Source organism: Caretta caretta, chromosome 9 (genome assembly GCF_965140235.1).
Source record: "Caretta caretta isolate rCarCar2 chromosome 9, rCarCar1.hap1, whole genome shotgun sequence".
NCBI classification, from domain to species: domain Eukaryota; kingdom Metazoa; phylum Chordata; order Testudines; family Cheloniidae; genus Caretta; species Caretta caretta.
The window spans coordinates 91,218,376-91,234,854 of record NC_134214.1 but is presented as its reverse complement, the minus strand read 5'-3'; the positions used below and the strand labels follow the sequence as shown (position 1 = coordinate 91,234,854).

General features: G+C 40.9%; 1 protein-coding gene and 1 long non-coding RNA gene across 4 annotated transcripts in view; one reads left to right on the top strand and one right to left on the bottom strand.

Annotated features, from left to right (window-relative positions):
- Window positions 1-13,046, bottom strand: part of RADX (RPA1 related single stranded DNA binding protein, X-linked) — a 34,488-nt gene extending 21,442 nt beyond the window's left edge. For 2 of the 3 annotated variants that reach the window (XM_048865375.2, XM_048865377.2), the window contains exons 1-6: window positions 12,258-13,046; window positions 10,793-10,935; window positions 6,380-6,572; window positions 2,742-2,850; window positions 2,437-2,528; window positions 2,226-2,348 (exon numbers count right to left, since the gene is read on the bottom strand). In XM_048865375.2, coding sequence (XP_048721332.2) covers window positions 2,226-2,348; window positions 2,437-2,528; window positions 2,742-2,850; window positions 6,380-6,572; window positions 10,793-10,935; window positions 12,258-12,849 — 1,252 coding nt within the window. In that variant the 5' untranslated portion in view covers window positions 12,850-13,046. The remainder of the gene's footprint in view (window positions 1-2,225; window positions 2,349-2,436; window positions 2,529-2,741; window positions 2,851-6,379; window positions 6,573-10,792; window positions 10,936-12,257) is intronic. The other variant, XM_048865378.2, reaches the window with a different exon arrangement.
- Window positions 12,247-15,615, top strand: LOC142073241 (uncharacterized). The gene is made up of 2 exons (XR_012670015.1): window positions 12,247-12,336; window positions 13,402-15,615. It is a non-coding gene; the product is annotated as an uncharacterized LOC142073241 (long non-coding RNA).
- Window positions 15,616-16,479: the final 864 nt, after the last annotated feature.

Genomic DNA, 16,479 nt, shown 5'->3' with positions numbered 1-16,479 from the left:
TTCTCTCCCTCCCACCAACCTGTAACGCCATATATTCTTAAGGTTTCACGCTACTGTGGCTGGAGGTGTGATCTCATCACAGATGTTTCTGTGATACATACTAATCACTTTTGCCATGGGAAAGAAAGTGTTATTTAAGTTGATCTAGTATAACAAAGTTATGTCAATTTCAGCTGCATTCAAAGCGGAAGAAACAAATCAAGTACCAAACACTAGAGAAAAAAATTTCTTCTGAAAAGATGTTACAATCAATGGTCTAAACAGAAATAGCATCACTCTCTGAAAAAATATACAGTTCACAATCTTTAATGAAGAAATGACAGACTAGGATTGTGTCTGAAAAATCTTGACTAAGCAATTGGAAAAAGATCATCAATAAGATATATCAGGTAAGCCAATACAATCTTACATAAAACTGAAGCCCTGTATCCACAGAACCAATATGAGCAAGTTTTCCCATGCTGCCCTACAAAGGTGTTTCTTCCTTGGCATGGAAAAAAATGTGTTGGGGTGAATGCATAGTAAACTCCTAATGTTCATTCAATCCTTGGACTTTGTTGATACAGCTAATCTGGATACCAACTGTGACTGTGTTTTTTTGTGTGTTTGGTGTGGACACTTACCTGCCAGCAACTGAATTAAAGCCACCAACTCATTTCACACAAACCAATTAACAGTCCTTCTCAACCTGCTCTATACACAAACTAGTAACTCAAAGATGAAAATGCTTTGTATCCTATTACCAGTCTAATACTTCAGTACAAGTACATCAAAGTTTTCAAACTAAAGTTTGGCACACAAATCCATATTTATGCACCTAGATATCTGATTTTCAGAGGTGCTGAGCATCTGCACCACCTGTTCACTTCAATGGGATTTATGTGTTCAACATCACTGAAAAGTCAGGCCTTAATGTGTATTGGTTTAAAAACATTTAGAATAAGAGAGAGAGAAAGAGCAGAGTATTATCCTTAAATACTAAGGCACTATTTTCTAGTGATTAGGGGTCTGTTCCAAAGCCCATTTAAGTCAAGGAAGTCTCCCAATGATATAATTGGGTGTTGGATCAGGCCCAAGTACCCTGAGTAGACAGGGCCGTTCCTTCCTTGCTGAGAGATCCCAGATGGTGGTTTTAGGAAATTGCTCATCATCCCTAGTTATGCTCAAATGTCCATTTCCACAGTTTCAACATGACTCCCCTCCCATTCAATCTGTACATGAATCCTTCGGGAGGGTTAGCAAAGAAGCACGTAATGCATGCACCCTGTTACTCAGTGCGCTCTCTCTGACTGAACCCAGCCTATTCTGACAAATGCCAGAGTTTAAGTAAAATTGGGTCATGGATGAGAACTGCAATGCAGATAAAATTGAGGTGATAGAGATGCTGATAGCAACTAGAATATATGGCCCATTAAACTGAGGGTGCGCAGCTGCATACTTGATATTAAACATTACAATATGGGGAGTATAATCTGATTCACAGCATTTGTTAGCCACTCATAAAGCAGCAGTTTCTAGGAAGGCCTTTTTCCACCTCTATCTGTCCAGGAGGTTGCGACCAATTCCTTTGGATGCAGATGCCGATACCATCATACGTGCCTCAGTCACCTCAAGATCGTAATGTCTTATACATTGGGCTTCATTCAGAAACTGAAGATTATGCACAATCCAGCAGTCTTATTAACCTGTGCAGCATGCTGAGAACCCCTCATGAGTGCTCTGTGATCGCTACTGGATCCCTGTTGGTTTCTGGGTGGAGTTTAAGGCGTTAGTTTTTATCTGTAAAGATCTACACAGCTTAGGACTTGCCTACCTGAGAGGCTGCCCCTTTCCCTGTACTATACTGTCACAGTTACAGCTGGGGAGTCTTTTGAGCTGAGAAAGGGGGTTACCAACTGGGTGTTCTCTGCAAGGGGCTTCAAAATTGGAATTCACTCAAACTTGGTTAAAAATAGGCCAGATCAGCTCAATTTTAGGGTACGCTGTAAGGCCCATCTATTTACCTGGGTTATTGGGGAAGGTCTGTTATGATGAGGGCTACCATCTTTTGCTGTGGTAGGCATTGTTTGGGTCTGTTTTCATTACTGCTCATTTATTTTCTGAGTTGGGATGAGAAGTTTTAGGGATAATTTGAATTCATGGCAAAGATGCCTAGATAGAAAAATATTGTAAACGGAAATAAACAAGTAAATAATAAAATAGTCAGACTATTGTACGATAAATACTTGGGTGAATATGTTCAAATACATCCGGCTGAGAAGTGGCAAACAATTCCAGTATGAATGGTTGGTCAGATGTCCCATCAACAACATGTGCCCAGCGATGAATCCAAAAATCTTCACTATATTCTGCACAGACAAAATTTTTTTTAAATTAAATAATATTCCACCAAATTGTAATAATTTGATAAATGTTGAAAAGAATTTTTATAAAAACCTCTCTTTCTTGTTCTTTCAGCCCTTCCTACAAATATTACAAGACCAATAATATCACAGGAATGATTGTTCGGTAAGTTATCCAGTTCTGACCTAAAAACAAAATTAAAGAGAAATGGTTGATAATTCTTAAAGACCTGAAATTTAAATCATTCTGAAAAATTCCTAAATAGTGTCCAGAGCAGAAAAGTTGGGAAGACATAACAAGGTATAATGGATGTTTTCCTGTAATATTCCCAGTTAAAATTCAATAAAAATTAGCAAAACATTAGGCCACACATAACAGAACACAAACCTTTATTTTACCTTGTGACAAACCGATATCTAACTTCAGGTAATCTCCACTCCGGTTTAACCATTTTTTCTGGAATAATGTTAATTTTAGTTGGAGGATCTCGAACATTCAGGCTAATTTCTGGGGAAAAACAATAGCATTTTAAGCATAAAAATGTATTCAAAGGAAACCTTTACTTTGATTTTCTGAATAGGTAGAGACACAAGGTGGGTGAGGTAATATCTTTTATTGGACCAACTTTTGCTGGTGAGAGACAAGCTTTCAAGCCACACAGAGCTCTTCTTTAGGTCTGAATAAGTGGTATTTTTGCTGAATAAATGAAACACTCTTACTTTGGCCCACTGCTTTTGCAAGTACGAATAAAATTTGTGTTTCTGATTTTAGGTCACTACATGGATAAAAGGATCAGAAGGGTAGCCGTGTTAGTCTGGATCTGTAAAAGCGGCAAAGAGCCCTGTGGCACCTTATAGACTAACAGATGTATTGGAACATAAGCTTTTGTGGGTGAATACCACGAAATTCACCCACGAAAGCTTATGCTCCCATACGTCTGTTAGTCTATAAGGTGCCACAGGACTCTTTGCCACTTTTACATGGATAAAGTGAGGAATGTAAGGATGTCATAAAAGGTTGTAACAAATTATACGAAGAACCTTGCTGGATTGTCCAGCTCCCTCCATGGGGTAGTCTGTTGATGATCCAGTTGGATATTTTAAAAACCTTTTGTCAACCACTATCGACAGGTTCTTAAACACTCTCAAAGATCACCATAATTTACAGAACACTTTTAAAGGATGAAATAGGAGGGAAGACAGCTGAAGTGCCAGTGGTGGAAGTTCTGATTTGACTCCAAGCGATTATGATCAAGAAACTCTGTTGTATATTTCCATTATAAGCAATTCGGCAGGTCCAGTACAGTGATTGATAGTGTATGCCAGAGATTTGGGCTCGGGTGAGGACTACTTGGCTGAAGCTTAATCCAGATAAGATAGAGAATTACTAGATTCTTGGAAGCAACCCAAATTATTATATAGTTATGTGAGCTCCATAAATTTGTGGCAGGAGGTTATTATTAACAACTCAAGTCTGCAATTTAGAGGTATTGTTATACCCTGGGATGAAAAGGCAGTAGTTTTGGGGAATGCATCCGGTGTGGTACGATCAGCTGTTTCATTTGCGCTTGGTGCACTCATCCCTGTCTTTGTCACTTTGAGATTATTGTAATACACTCTATACCTTATGACCATTCAGACGCTGAAGATTGTTGCTAAGCACACTGAGCTATGTTCATTAGGACCACATAAATTCATTGAACTAAGATACACACACTGCCTCTGGACTACTGGGTGGCATTCAAGGTGTTGGTTTTAACATTTAAAGCCCTAAATGGTTTGGGTCCTGAGAAATCACCACAGTCCTTGCTCTAAACTACAACAGTTGCAACCAGCACAGGAACACAAGCTAGCGCTCACTTGATAGAATATAGAAAGTTGCTATCGGGATATTCTTTGCGAAGGTCCCTCAACTATGGGATGCATTTTTCCCCATGGTCTGACAAAACCTGGCTTTTTTTAATCTTTCAGACACACAGACTCATTTTTGGGAATCTGAGAATGAGGACAGGAGAGAATATTTGGTTATTTAGAAGATGGGATATAACGGACTATAAGTGTATTATTTCAATGGTCAGTGATTTTAGCAGTTCAATGTAACTGTCGATTATTGTGTTTCAATTAACTATTGGAAGGGCACTCACAGTATGTGCATGTTCTATAATAAATAAATATCCTATAGCAGGATTTGTGGCTGACAAAGTATTTAAATCAAGCCTTTGTTTATACATTTTATTTTTTTATACCATCTGAGACAATTTACTGAAACAGCATCTCACTTTTAATGTCATTCTGAAAATACAGAGCAAGTGCATGCTGAAATAGTTATATAAAATGGATATCTGTTGTCCTACAGAATTTTTCTATATTCTTGCAGTCTACAACACTACTCTGTCTTTTTACAACATCCATGAATATAGCTCATCCATCAACACATATGTAATTTTTTTTTTGTTACGTGTACGCCAGGGAAAAGTGTTTGAGCTATTTGTCAAAAAGAGAAATATACAGAATAACGTACACATTTTGGATAAGAGAAAAATAGTTTTTTTTTTTTTTTTTAAAAACAAACTACAACTATAGTCTGCAGATGCCCCATGACACTTCATTATTGAGTTACAATTTTATTCTTGCATTGTGCAACTATTAGCCTATATTATATGTAGCCTTACTTCCCAAGTTGTTTTTAATCTCATCACCACTGATACCCCAATAAATGGTGTGGTGACACCAAACTGAAGACTTCTATAAGCGTTAAAAATTTGAGTGATTTTTGTTTACACAAAAAGGAGTCTCAGACTAGCATATCTGACAGCGCCTCTTTGCTGCAGGCAGGTCTGTGGCAAGTATAATTACTGTTATGCTGGCTTGTAAGCATTAACAGTTTTCATTTCTGTCTTCCCCCCAAGTCTCCCTGCCTGGCAAAACATTTCTCTCTCCTGCCAACTCATCATAAACACTTCAGATGCTAAGTACAGGGTTTAAAGCAAAATGCATGAGAGAGAACACATGGCTTTGAGCAGTGCAGCACATTGTCTATTTTCATGCACTGTAGTGACTACTTTAGCAAAACTGTCATTACTAAGAAGAAAAGGAGATGTATACACCAACACCCAAAGATATGTATTTTTGTGTGTGTCAAGGAAATGGCTTTTCTGATTGCTGTTTAATTCAGAATATGAGTACGTAAGGAAGGGGAGTCCATATTCAGGGAGAAAGAAGTGTTGGTGACAAGGCCTGTTATGGGGAGGCCACTGTCTTGCAATAAGGCATTAGCGTTCCTGTATTAGGGCTGCCTTGGCTCTGTCACACCCTCCAACAGCAGAAAGGAAGCCTCTTTCCTCTGTGTTGAGGAATCAGTACATCAAGGACCATGATACTATTGTTTAGTGCACCTGGTAGCAATCATTAATGTAAAATGAGATCATAAAGCACCAAACTCTTACTTCAGTGGGGCGCCACATGGGCACCGGTATGGATTGTTACAGGATGTGACTCTTAGATCCCACCTTGAATGATCCGGATGAGGATGGAAATAGTACATTAATTATATTTGTTTGTGACACTAATTTGGAAGGAAGGCCAAATTAAGACATAGGCACTAGAGCCCTGTACCTAGGGCTCCAACACTTGGAATTATGTGATCATATCAGACTCAGCTTTCATTTACAAAAAAATGATAGTTTTTCATCTAATGGTTGTGGAGGGAAAAAAAGCTTGTCAACATGACCCAAGTGTAACTAAAGCAAGAATATCTACCCCAGTGTGCAGACAGCCTGAAACAACAGCTGTGAGAGGTATGCATTACCTCATTCATTTCAAGTGGGTGAAGTGCCAAGACCCACTGCTCTCGCTGACCATACTAACATCATCCCAAAAATGGACTGTGTATTTCACCTGCCTTTAAATGGGAACTGAAGGTAAATCTATTGAAAGGCCACGTAATTTCACTGTAGCTCTTGTAACTGGTCAGCTGAAATGGTATTTTCTAACTTTTTAACAGCAATACTTGAAATCAGATTTCTGGAATACTTAACCAATCGTAGTAAATCTCTTCATCTGCGAATCCCCTGGTGTTGGCTGTGTTTTAAATGGATAACTGGTTTTGATACCATACTGTTCAAGCAGAAGTACTGTACCAATCTTCATACTGTTATACCACTCAGGACATAAAGAATTCCACAAAACCATCGACATCATGCCTGAACTATCAGCAACTTCAAAATAAGCCTAGAAAAGAAAAACCAAACATGTGTTTGACCTTTAACTACATAGATAACAAATGTTCTTCTTTTTGGACAACTATTAAAATGCCTGCCCAATTAACAGTAATTTCCCTAGTAGTTTTGATACTCATTATAAACTTGAAGCCATGGTATGCTCCACAAGCTTAAATTCAAACATGGGAGTGCAAGAATCCTATATTTTCCTGCATCACAATCCCAATTATGTAGCTGCTCCTGTTCAGCATTTCTAAGTGCCGTGAAAATGCCATGAATCAGTTTCACAATATAAACCTTGAGGAAATATTATGGGCCTGAGCTGTAGGACTACAGGAAAAGAAATGAAGCAACCAAGCTAGAATTGTATTACTAGCTCACCAGGGAATCTCACTTCTCTATTGATCTCAATCCTGCAAAGATTTATGCACAAGTAGTCCCTATTGACATCAGTGGGAGTACTCACATTCTTAAAGATACTTGCATGTTTAGTCTTTGCAGGGTCAAACTCACAGTTTGCTACTTATGTGGGATCTTCACCAGTTTTTTCAAATAAATACATAATAATAAATCATAATTAGCAGAGTGCTTCTCCCTCCAGAGCTCTATTAGAAGGGTAATTTTGAGCCTCTCCCACTCTCCTCCCCTACCTCCTATAGTGAAAATGTTCACATTTCTCACAATGTTAAGGTAACCCTTCAAATAGGGGGGGGAAAAAAAACCCAGAAGTTTTTTTTAAAGAAGATAACACTTCAAAATGCCAGTATAAAGAACCTCTATTAAAAACTGTCAAGTTATAACTCAGGAATCATTTGGGAAACAGCATGGGTCATAATATTGTGTGTGGGCTAGTTTTCAAGAAAAAAAAAAAATTACTAGCAGAGGGGTATTCTGTCATCAAAACTAATATATAAAATTGTGTAAGAACCCCCTTCATGTGGAAATTTTGTGAACAAAATATTCTGACAGAAAACTTTATGTGAACCCTTTTCACAGGGAAATCTTCATATGCCAAATTGGGAAAACGTTGCCTAAAAAGTTTTTCCAGCTCTAACCTGCTGGCATGCAAAGTCTACAAATGCACTTCAACACATACAAAAAAATCCATACACTGAATGATTCCCCACTGCTACTCCTCTACTCAGATAAAACCTTGTCCAGGGACCATGTTTGCGCAGGTGACGCAATCCACATAATGCCTCTCAGATCTTCCAGGATACTTACAGAATGCAGCAACTCAGTGGAACAAACCTCGTTTCCACTGATGTTTCCACCTGTATCCACTTATTTGTTAGCCTCCAAAAATCACCATTATGCTTTCTTCCACACAATCCCCTACACATGGTTGCCCATGAACTCACCTGCAAGGCTCCTACATTCTCCCTTTAAGTCCCTCTTAAAAATCTATTTCTGCCATTCTGCCTATAGCAAATCGTGTTGATCAGCACAGAATATTCCTTTTCTGGTTCCCTTTCCCTGACCTCTGTATTACTTGTCCATCTGTCCTCAGATTGCAAGTTCTTTGGGGCAAGTTATGATGTGCCAGAATATTTTTGTTACATGCAGAATAATGCACACATCTGCGTGTGTTAAAAATAATTCAATACATGTAGCTTTAGGCACATAACATTTTACACTATGTGAGGACTTCAGTGCATTATGGCCTAAATGCAGAATATTAATTAAAAAAAGATGTAAAGAGCAAGTGGTGCTGGATCTTTCCTCTTCCTCGTCTGCCACTGACTCCTCCACTTGAATCAACTCTAGGTACTGATCCCATAGTTCATACCAAGGACTGCGACTGATGTTCCACCCTTGTTCCTGAGCAGTTTAAGAGCACCACCTGGACTGGGTCTGCTGAAATACAGCACCAACAAGAGATCCAGACTTATTTTGCATCTGGGTGGGGGAACAACAGCTTAGAACAATAGGAGTGTAGAGACCCATCATCAGGCAAAATGTTATGTACTGATGCTCATTTGAAAGTATCCATGCAGGCCTAATTCATGCTCTGCAAAAACAACCCTTAAAACTTAAAGTCAAGATTTCTATGATAAAAACAAACACTTGAAAAACTAATATTACAATATAAAAGCACCTAAACATTTGGAAGCAATAACCAAATAAAGTAATGTACATGATGTTTAAATACATGTACATTCTAAGAAAAAAGTACACATGTAAAAATTTCCAAACATTACAACTAAGGCTGGCCAGAGATTAAAAAAATTAATCGCGATTAATCGCACTAACAATAGAATACCATTTATTTAAATAGTTTAGATGTTTTTCTACATTTTCAAATATGTTGATTTAAATTACAAACACAGAATACAAAGTGGACAGTGCTGACTTTTTTTATTACAAATATTTGTACTGTAAAAAAAGAAATTGTATTTTTCAATTCACCTAATACAAATACTGTAGTGCAATTTCTTTACCATGAAAGTTGAACTTACAAATGTAGAATTACGTACAAAAAAAATAAATGCATTCAAAAATAAAACAATGTAAAGCTTTAGAGCCTACACGTCCACTCAGTCCTACTTCAGCCAATCACTCAGACAAACAAGTTTGTTTCCATTTTGCAGGAAATAATGCTGCCCGCTTCTTGTTTACAATGTCACCTGAAAGTGAGAACAGGCGTTCGTACGCACTGTTGTAGCCGGCGTACCAAGATATTTACGTGCCAGGTGTGCTAAAGATTTGTATGTCCCTTCATGCTTCAACCACCATTCCAGGGGACATGCGTCCATGCTGATGATGGGTTCTGCTCGATAACAATCCAAAGCAGAGCGGACCAAAGCATGTTCATTTTCATCATCTGAGTCAGATGCCACCAGCAGAAGGTTGATTTTCTTTTTTTGGTGATTCGGGTTCTGTAGTTTCCGCATCAGAGTGTTGCTCTTTTAATACTTCTGAAAGCATGCGCCACACCCTCGTCCCTCTCAAATTTTAGACAGTACTTCAGAGTCTTAAACCTTGGGTTGAGTGCTGTAGCTATTTTTAGAAATCTCACAAAGGTACCTTCTTTGCGTTTTGTCAAATCTGCAGCTGAAGTGTTCTTAAAACGAACATGTGCTGGGTCATCATCCGAGACTGCTATAACATGAAATATATGGTAGATTGTGGGTAAAACAGAACAGGAGACATACAATTCTCCCTCAATGAGTTCAGTCACAAATTTAATTAACACTTTTTTTTTTTAAAATCCGATCAGCAGCAGCATGGAAGCACGTCCTCTGGAATGGTGGCCGAAGCATGAAGGGGCATATGAATGTTTAGCATATCTGGCACGTAAATACCTTGCAAGGCCGGCTACAGAACTGCCATGCGAATGCCTGTTCTCACTTTCAGGTGACATTGTAAATAAGAAGCAGGCAGCAGTATCTCCCGTAAATGTAAACAAACTTGTTTGTCTTAGCGATTGGCTGAACAAGAAGCAGGACTGAGTGTACTTGTAGGCTCTAAAATTTTACATTGGTCCATAACTGCACTCAAAAACAAACAAAAAAAATCTACATTTGTAAGTTACACTTTTCACAATAAAGAGATTGCACTATCGTTCTTGTATAAGGTGAATTGAAAAATACTATTTTTCATTTTTACAGTGCAAATATTTGTAATAAAAATAATATAAAGTAAGCAATATATACTTTGTATTCCGTATTGTAAAAGAAATCAATATATTTGAAAATGTAGAAAAACATCCAAAATATTTAATAAATTTCAATTGCTACTCTACGGTTATAAGTGCGATTACTCGCGATTAATTTTTTAAATAGTGATTAATATTTGAGTTACTCGTGTGAGTTAACTGCCATTAATCAACAGCCCTAACTACAACCACCTTAACTCTGAGCTGTAGCTCACGAAAGCTTATGCTCAAATAAATTGGTTAGTCTCAGGTGCCACTAATACTCCTTTTCTCTTTATGATATAGTTACCAAGAAAAATTCAGTTTGAGATTAAGACAAACAATTAAAAAAACAACACTGACACTGTTCTAACACCATGAAGCTCTATAGTAACTGGGATCAGTCACATATACATATACACATATGGGATTTATCAATTTTCATACTTTTAAATGGTTAAGCTTTTACAATTGAAACAATTTTAGGGTTTATTTGTTGCTGACTATAGGACCCTTGGCTGTACCCTTACGGTATGGAAATAAGATCTGCACACCTCAGAACTACTCAGACAAGTTGGATTTTTCCCCCCTACCTGATACGGTATATCCAGTTTTTTGTCAGGTTTCCCATAGTACCTTAGTCTAGCCTTATGCAAGATTCTCACAAGCAATGGACTGAAGTGTATTCTGCTCCTCCAGTTCATTTCCAGATGACCAAGAGAAGTTAATTTGGATACTAGTGAAAAAACAGAAAGCAGGAAAAAAAAATCAAGTGATAAAACAGTCCGCATGCTTGAATTTGAATAAACCTCTTTGGTGGTACATGTGCCGCTGCATGATTTGTATCAGCAGATTATAGAAATGTATTAAGGCAGACAGGATTTCATATGACAGGTTTCAAAGTAGCAGCCGTGTTAGTCTGTATCCGCAAAAAGAAGAGGAGTCCTTGTGGTACCTTAGAGACTAACAAATTTGAGCATAAGCTTTCATGAGCTTGCATCCGATGAAGTGAGCTGTAGCTCACGAAAGCTTATGCTCAAATAAATGTTAGTCTCTAAGGTGCCACAAGGACTCCTCTTCTTTTTGAGGATTTCCTATGTATTTTATAATGTTTCTCATAAAAATTAAAACTGTTTGCTAATGCTATATAAACAATCTCAGTTCTCAGTCATCTGCACAAAGTACTGAACTTTTTTTTCTTCTTCCAAAAGTGGCATATATGTTGAAAGTACGACTACTACATTTTTATCATGCAAGTAAAACAAAACAAAAAAAAACCAAACAAACAGTGGGAAACTTTTATGAAATACAGATTTCAGTGAACTCGGGCCCCCAATCTTGCAGCAAGTTGTGCATGGGCACACTCCTGCACCTAAACAGAGCATTGTTCACTTTTGAAGGGCTTTTGTGTGCTTGCGGGGGTCTGTTAGTGCAGGACATGGAACTACATTTCTGCTCAGATTTCACTTCAAATCTGAAATTAGGCCCCTACGTAAGGCCTGTATTTTGAGAAAATACGTCTATCACAGCTGTTTTTTTAATTTAACATGTTTTTGCAATATTTAGAATGTTTACTGTTTACTACTTGTTTAATGTTTACTAATGTTTGTTGTTTAAATTGTGAGGGAATTAGCCAATGTCTACTCTAGGCTTGCTTTGCCGCTATAGGAATATTGGTAGACTACTGTGGCAGAGCACTCCTACTATGGATGCACCTCTCCCGGCATAACTGGATTTTATTCCAGTATAGTAACCAGCCCAGAGGCAAAACAAGCTACAGTGGTAAAAGCACAGCTTTGCCAATAGAGCTGCATCTACACTAAGGACTTCTGGTGGTACAGCTACCTTGGTCAGTGATCACGTCTCTTTACACAGAGCGGACACAGCCAGCAAAAATCTGTAGCATAGACCTGGCTTAGACCGCCCAATCCCCTCGCTAAGTAAACACAACACCAGGGCTTGGGCCAAGGGGCCAGGTCAGTTTCCAGGCGCCCGCAGGCCTGACAACGGCCAACAAGCCCCCCCCCTTGTTTTCCTGCATCGACCCCCCCGTTTTACCATCGATATCGACGCGCTCCGGCGGCCGGCTCGCCAGCCAGATGTCCCCGTAGGGATCTTCGTTGTTCCACAGCGGCAGGTAATGGCTCCTCCCGCCCTTGAGCGGCGGGCGCCGCTGCTGGTCGGGCTCGCGGCCCCCGGGGGGCAGGTCCGGCGGGTCCCGCAGCACGTCCAGCCGCTCGAGGCACAGGAAGCCCGAGCTCAGCTTCTTCTCGTCGTAGAGGTAGGAGCAGCGGGTGAGGCGCAGCCGGCCGCCGGCGCGCAGCGCGCCCCTCTGCACCAGGGCGTTCAGCGGCGGCGCCAGGTAGCACTTCTCCCGCCGGCTGCCGTCCGCCAGGGTCACGTCGTAGCAATAGGCCGGGGCGGGCGGCTTGGGCAGGGCGCCGCTGCTGCTGCTGCTGGGCGGCGGCGGGCTCTCCGCCATGTAGCGCTCCACCGCCACCACGGCCACCGGCGGGGCCTCGGCCAGGGACACGCTCAGCTGGGAGGAGCGGAGCACCTCGTTGCAGAGCCGCTGGAGCCAGGAGGCGGGGCTTGGGCCAGCCCCCTCCTCAGCGCGGGGGGCGCTGGGCCCCGCGGCCGCGGCCTCCATGGCGCTGGGCACCTCGGAGCCCCCGGGCAGCGGCCCGCTTGGGCTCCCTCCGCCTGTCACTGGGCGAGCCCGGGGGCCGCCATGTTGCACGCGCGAGGGGGCGGTTCCCGGAGGCGGCCGCAGGGCCCGCGCGCTCCATTCGAAGAGTCCAACGGCTGCGCCGGCAGATACGGAGGGGAGAGCGCGCGGCAGGCGGCCAGGCCATGGGCGGGGCTCGGGAGGGGGGCGGGGCAGCGAGCAAGAAGAGGAGGGGGTGGGGAAGGAAGGATGGTGGGGTAGGGGGAGGTTCTGGGAAGCGGAGGGTTGGGAGGATCTGGTGTGGGAGAAGAGGTGGAGAGAGGATCTTGGTACTGGGGAAGAGGCTGAGGATCTGGAAGGTTTGGAAGGGGAAGCAGGGACAAGTAGGAGAAAGGTGGGAGGAGGGGGTGAAAGGATATGGCAAAGGGAAGTCATTTAGCATGTCTCATTGTGACATGGGCTACTGGGGCACATGAAACCTGGCTTTCCATAGCGTATTAAGTCACGTTCAAGGGCTGTGTCCTTATTTTCCAGGCACTCCTTGGCGTGGGCCCAGGATATGTAAAAGAGCCTAAAACTCGGGGATGAAGACCACGATTGACAATTCTGCTCCTCTGGCACAATAGGACTCGCAACAATAAGGATAACCCTCATCTGTGAGAGAGACAGAACTTTCTGGGGGGTGCGAGCTGTCTGAGACCGGGGAATGAATTTCCCCAGGAAATCAGGAGCATCACAAACCTCATCACCTTCTGTCCCAAGTGCAAGGTGCATTTCTTTGACCTTGCCTGCAAGGTCATAACCACGCAGCACTGTGTACATTTAAAAAAACACACACCACCAACAAAAACTAACAGTATATTCCACTGCACACATGGTTCTCTCGCTGAGGATGAGTGAATGAGCCACATATGACAATTTTTATTGCACCATTTAATGCACTACTGGAAGGTGCTCAGAGACTACAGTGATGAGAGAAGTATAGGAACCTATGTCGTATAGAACGTCTACTATTATTATTACTATTGGTTTGTATAGTGGTTGCACTTGGGTGGCCTAATCATGGTTCACTTTACTAGATACTGTACAAATTACATCAGAAAGATAGTTCCTTTCCCAAAGACCTTACAATCAAAGTATAAGACAAGAGGCAATAGGTGGATATGACAAACAGAGAACATAGACAATACTAGTCAGCATGATTCAGTAATTGAGGAAAACATGCTTCTCAAACTTGCACTTACAACAGCTTCATTAGGTCTCCCCATTTTGTATCTGTGCTGTTTATTTCCTCTCCTAGGGCAAAGGCGTTATTGGTTGTAGTGAATTTTTAGTATAAAATTTCCCCATATTGCTTGCAACTTTTAATGGGCTAATCTCACATGGTCACTATGCAGTCCCTCTGTGTTTGCTATCCCTTCTGTTTTGGTGCCATCTGCAGTTCTGATCACAGATGAATTTGCACCAAAGAAACCTCACACACATCACATAAAGCTGCAGCACAAAGTGGCTAAAAGTGGCAAATTACAACTGAGCCCTGGATAACAACTAGCTCCTCCGGCTGTAACAGCTGCTCACAGGCATGACTGCTTGAAGACTAACGTGCTTCAACATCGGGGCAGTGAACCGCGATTTGAGAATGGTTAAATATATCTGCCTGTTGCCTTTGAGATAGTGGAGTATTCATCTTGGGGAAATAGTGGAAGCTTTTTGGTTGGGGCCATGTAAAAGAGATCAAAACTGTATTGCCCTTGGACTAGTCCTAATAAGTCTTTTCTATCAATGATTTCTGTGATTATGTCTAATACATTCCTTAGAGAGTTTAAAAACAAGATCAGACATGTTCTGTGTTTTTACACTTAAACTAGATTGCAAAAGCATTTATTAAGCACATCTTTATACTGATGTGACTGATGAAACAGTAGCTGTTCTAAAGAGCCTTTTCATTACATTTGTAGATAAGGATTTCACCTCACAAGCAATAAAACCAAATCTTTCCCAGAGATTTGCTACTTTAATTTTCAACTAGAAAATGGCTCACCAGTTATAACAAGAACATCTCCAGGTCATTCCCAGATTGCCTGCAATTACATACTTATTGTGCTTATGGAGATAAGTAGTTGTTCTGCAGGGTGTCTTGTTTATGGCAATGCCAAGTGCTATGTGCACATATTTCCTTAGGATTTACATCACTCTATGTATCAGGATATGGCACAAAAATACAGTCCACTATGAGAATGTAGCCTCCACACAATGAAAGTACCTAAAGAAAACTAGCCATGAAGGCAGAATTCACAATTTCTAATTCTGGAAGAATCTACACGTTGTATGTTTTTGCAGGAGGGGTGCTTCTCCCATTGGCTGGCTCCTGAAGGGCTCCTTTCTCACCAGCTGCTGTTTTTAGAGCACAGAGGTCTGACTGACATGCCAGTTTCAGAACTGAACCGGGGGAAGCTACTTTCGGCTTCAAGTCCCCTTTGTCACATACTTCTGTACTAGATATCAGAGCTTGCTCTTACACACCAGGTACAGTTGAGGTTAGTTTACATAAGGTACAGTAGAATCTCAGAGTTACGAACATCAGAGCTATGAACTGACCAGTCAACCACACACTGCATTTTGAACCGGAAATACACAATCAGGCAGCAGCAGAGACTGGGTGGGGGGAAAAAAAGCAAATACACTATAGTACTGTGTTAAACTTAAACTACTAAAAAATAAAGCATCATTTTTCTTTTGCATAGTAAAGTTTCAAAACTGTATTATCAATGTTCAGCTGTAAACTTTTGAAAGAACCACCATAACGTTTTGTTTAGAGTTAGGACAACCTCCATTCCCGACGGTGTTTGTAACTCTTGTATTTTGCATACAGTGCCACCCAGTGGCTGAATAATATAATACAGGTTTCAGAGTAACAGCCGCGTTAGTCTGTATTCGCAAAAAAAAAAGGAGTACTTGTGGCACCTTAGAGACTAACCAATTTATTTGAGCATGAGCTTTCGTGAGCTACAGCTCACTTCATCGGATGCATACCGTGGAAACACGGTATGCATCCGATGAAGTGAGCTGTAGCTCACGAAAGCTCATGCTCAAATAAATTGGTTAGTCTCTAAGGTGCCACAAGTACTCCTTTTCTATCTACCACACTAAGTTATACATCCTTGCCATTTACAAAACTTACACTATCATGCTGTCTTTGAAGTTCAATATATCTCATTCTGTTGAGTGTCTGTGAATCATACTGGTTTTCTAATTACTCTACCCGAACTTGTAACAACTTGGTCATCAGTCTGTTCATTTGTTACGTCTGACTGTGGCTGGTTTGGAACCCTTGATTCTTCTTTTTACTGTTCTGTATCTGCCATTTCTAGAATTTACTCTGTTGATTGTTCTTTCTGAGGAACAAACTGTAGTTTCTGTTGAAACTGTCCACGGTTGGTTTCTATCACAGGTGATCTGAATTCTTTTTCTTTACAACAGCTGCCGTTGTCCATCCTTTTTCTCCATCTAATTTGACATGAACACAGTCATCAGGTTCCAGACCTGTCAGTTCTCTAGCTGCGTGACATCTTTTGTAAAAGTGTTCATAAGCTTTTTTAACCCTTTTATCCG